Source organism: Rhinopithecus roxellana, chromosome 22 (assembly GCF_007565055.1).
Source record: "Rhinopithecus roxellana isolate Shanxi Qingling chromosome 22, ASM756505v1, whole genome shotgun sequence".
Taxonomy (NCBI): domain Eukaryota; kingdom Metazoa; phylum Chordata; class Mammalia; order Primates; family Cercopithecidae; genus Rhinopithecus; species Rhinopithecus roxellana.
In genome coordinates, this window is record NC_044570.1 from 1,469,453 (window position 1) to 1,472,690 (window position 3,238).

General features: G+C 39.4%; 1 protein-coding gene across 1 annotated transcript in view; it reads right to left on the reverse strand.

Annotated features, from left to right (window-relative positions):
* Nucleotides 1–2,686: 2,686 nt before the first annotated feature.
* Nucleotides 2,687–3,238, reverse strand: part of LOC115895675 (double homeobox protein 4C-like) — a 1,414-nt gene continuing 862 nt past the window's right edge. Inside the window, exon 2 of the mRNA XM_030926329.1 lies at nt 2,687–2,722. Within this exon, the coding sequence (XP_030782189.1) occupies nt 2,687–2,722 (36 nt within the window). The remainder of the gene's footprint in view (nt 2,723–3,238) is intronic.

A 3,238-nucleotide genomic window follows, 5' to 3' on the forward strand; every position in this document is an offset into this window, starting at 1 on the left:
TGTGCGATCCACCCTGCTCAACTGAAAAAAAAATTATATATATATATACAAAACATATTTATATATATATATATATAATTTATGTTTCTTATATTTTATAATATATGTTATATTATAATATATAGTAATTTTAGGGTTTTATAATATATATTACTTTAACATGACATATAACTAATTTATTATTAAAATGTTAGTTTTATGAATAGATATAAATGCAAATAATCGCAAAAGCGTTAATGATGTGAGAAGATAAACATTTCTACACTTTGTTTAATGATTTCATAGAGTTACTATTTTACCTTTCCAGCCTTTTTCGTTGTATGTTTAATGGGAACATCCTTAGTGAAGATTCCTCAGTATAACGAATAATATGTTGTGCAATCAATCATCAATAGATGCACAGTGAAGTAACTTTTTGTTTTCCTTGGAGCTGCCACAGCTAGGATTGAATACTCATGGTTGTAAAATCACATGATGAGCAATTATGCTTTACTGTCCTCTTCTGCACATTTGTCTACCATCACAATTGTATAAACTTGCCAAGGAGAAAAGTGGGAAACTGTTTCCGTCAGACCTACTCATCTCCCTTTCATAGCATTTTAGGTTGTGCATTGTCCAGAATGCTTAGCAATTCATGATCACAGAGGTCATATTTGTCAATAGAAAGTTTTATTGCACCAGGATTAAGTGAAGATGTTTGCCACCCAGGGCCCATTGTTCCTTCACAGCCAGGATGCAGCTCATAAACCATTACTGAAGCCAGAAAGTGAAGACAGAAGTTGAGGGATGTCCATAGTAGAAAGTAAAATGCTACCTTTTGCTTTCCAAGTAGTCCCCGCTTATTCTGGGATTAATCTTGCTTCGGATCATGATGTGTTTTCTGTTCATCTTTCTTGGTATTCCACTGATTGTGAATCTAAGGAAAAGAGATCTAGATGACAGTGGTAAAGAAAACTGCATCCTTTTATAGCTGATGCCTTGGTGAGCTTTGAAGCACATCCAGCAGAGCCTGAAATCCTTCCTCACTTTTGAATGAAGTATGTCAAATTTGACTCCCATGTAAATGGCACCAGGTTCAAGATGTCAAAGAAGAGACTCAGAACTAGTAAATGAAATATGGAGTTTTACTGGGGACTTACATAGAGGGGAGAAAGTCCAATGTCAGTGGGCTCACTGGGATCACCACACCTCCTTGCAAAAAGCATGCTTTTTGTATAGCATTTTTATTTAGCACTTTTATCTGAAAAACCTTTCAGCTGTCAGCCTTCGTTAAAAAAAAAAAAAAAAAAAAAAAAAAAAAGAAAGAAAGACAGACCTCAATTTCCTGTGTGGCCTGTGTTCCACAGCAAAGTATTGGACAGACCAGGGAGTCAGATGTTTCTCATAGATAAAGATTAATCTCCAGGTGGGTCACTACTCCTTTTATTTTTATTTTTTATTTTATTTATTTATTTATTTATTTATTTATTTATTTATTTATTTATTTATTTTTTGAGATGGAGTTTTGCTCTTGATGCCCAGGCTGTACTGCAATGGAACAATCTCAGCTCACTGCAAGCTCTGAATCCTGGGTTAAAGCAATTCTTCTGCCTCAGTCTCCTGGGTAGCTAGTATTAAAGGCATGTGCCACCAAGCCTGGCTCATTTTGTATTTGTAGTGGAGATGGAGATTCTTCTTATTGGTCAAGCTGGACTGGAACTCCATACCTCAGGTGATCTGCCTGCCTCAGCCTGCAAAACTGCTGGGATTACAGGAGTGAATCACTGCACCTCCTAGGCCACTATTAGATTTTTTAGCTTGAAACTGTGAACACTCCAAGAGCATTGTTTTATATAGGGTCACTCTCCAGGTATGCCTAATTCAAGTTAACAATCTCAGTTGAATCCATCATACAGGCTAGATCAGATGTGGAGGTTCTTCTTTCTGAGACTCTAGATTCAAAAAAGTTTTGCTATCTCTTGAATCATTGGGTTGATAGGAATTTATCTAAATGGCCTGATATGTGTTCACACTGCAGGAACAGTTGTATAAGTTAATGAGATGGCTTCTTAGTTGGTGGGGTCTGTTCCTGTTATGGGTGTTTACAGGCTGTTGAAGTGCCTTTTCTCCAGATTGTCATTGGATCATGACATTCTGGGGCCCCAGTTCTGCTATTTTCCCTGGTGAGACATGTTGAAACAGAACTTGAAATTGTGTTTCAAGGTGACCAGGCCAACGATGCTGTTTAAAAGTCAGAAGTAATAGGTGTATGTCTTATGATTTTGTCATTCTAATATATCTTTTGGTATGGAGGCCAGAAAAAAATCTGATTATGCGACAGCCCTTCTCATAAAGATAGTACTATTTACACATAGCCTTTGCTTGTCAAGGTAAGTTTAAAGATTTCTCTTCCTTCCACAGCATGTGTAGGCTGGAGCACTCTGACCCTTAATGCTTGGCTCAGGAAGTCTTCAGAGGAATTTCAAAAATCATCAGATATTGGGGGTAGAGAAAGTACTGGCACAAATGACAAGCTGCAGGTGAAATAATTGGAGGTAGGAAGAGAATATTACCTGCTTAGAACAGTACACACATAGCTTGGATGCAGCTGAATAGTCAAGCCAGTTGTCTGATTTGGACTTTGTGCTGCGGAATTAAAAGTTTCACCTCTGTTCTGGCCTGGGTCCTGAACTCCCTGGTTCTAGAATCAAATGTGAATTCTGGACTCTGAAATTCCAGTTGGCTTTCACAGGCCAGTGGAATGAGAAGCCCCAGATGAGTCCAGAAAAGTGGCTATGGTGTGTTTACCACACATGACTGGTTGCTTCTGTGCCTACATTCACAAGAAAAAGGGATCTTCTCCCTCAAAGCAAGGCCAGGGAGGGTTTTGGCAAGCCCAGGATGGTCTGAGGGTTATGCAAGCCAGTGAAGAAAAAGAGCAATGCATCAGCCCAGTGCTTCTGACCCTCCTGCCTTGTGGCTGTAGGGGCTCAATTTGCTCATAAGAAAAATGGACAATGAAAGCCCCTCACTGAATGGCTGCTTATTCTGCTTTTACTAGGCCACTGTACAATGTCCATCCTGCAGCTCCAGGTACAGACTGTTCTTCAAAAGCCTGGGGGATCTCTGGGTTGACTTCAAGGGCCTAAGAGGGTGCTTTCTATCAGGGACCCCTCTTGCCTACCTCTCTATGCCCACCTGAGAGACTGGCATATCTACTGTATGCCACTCTCACTGCTTGCTCTTCCCAAGTCCATGT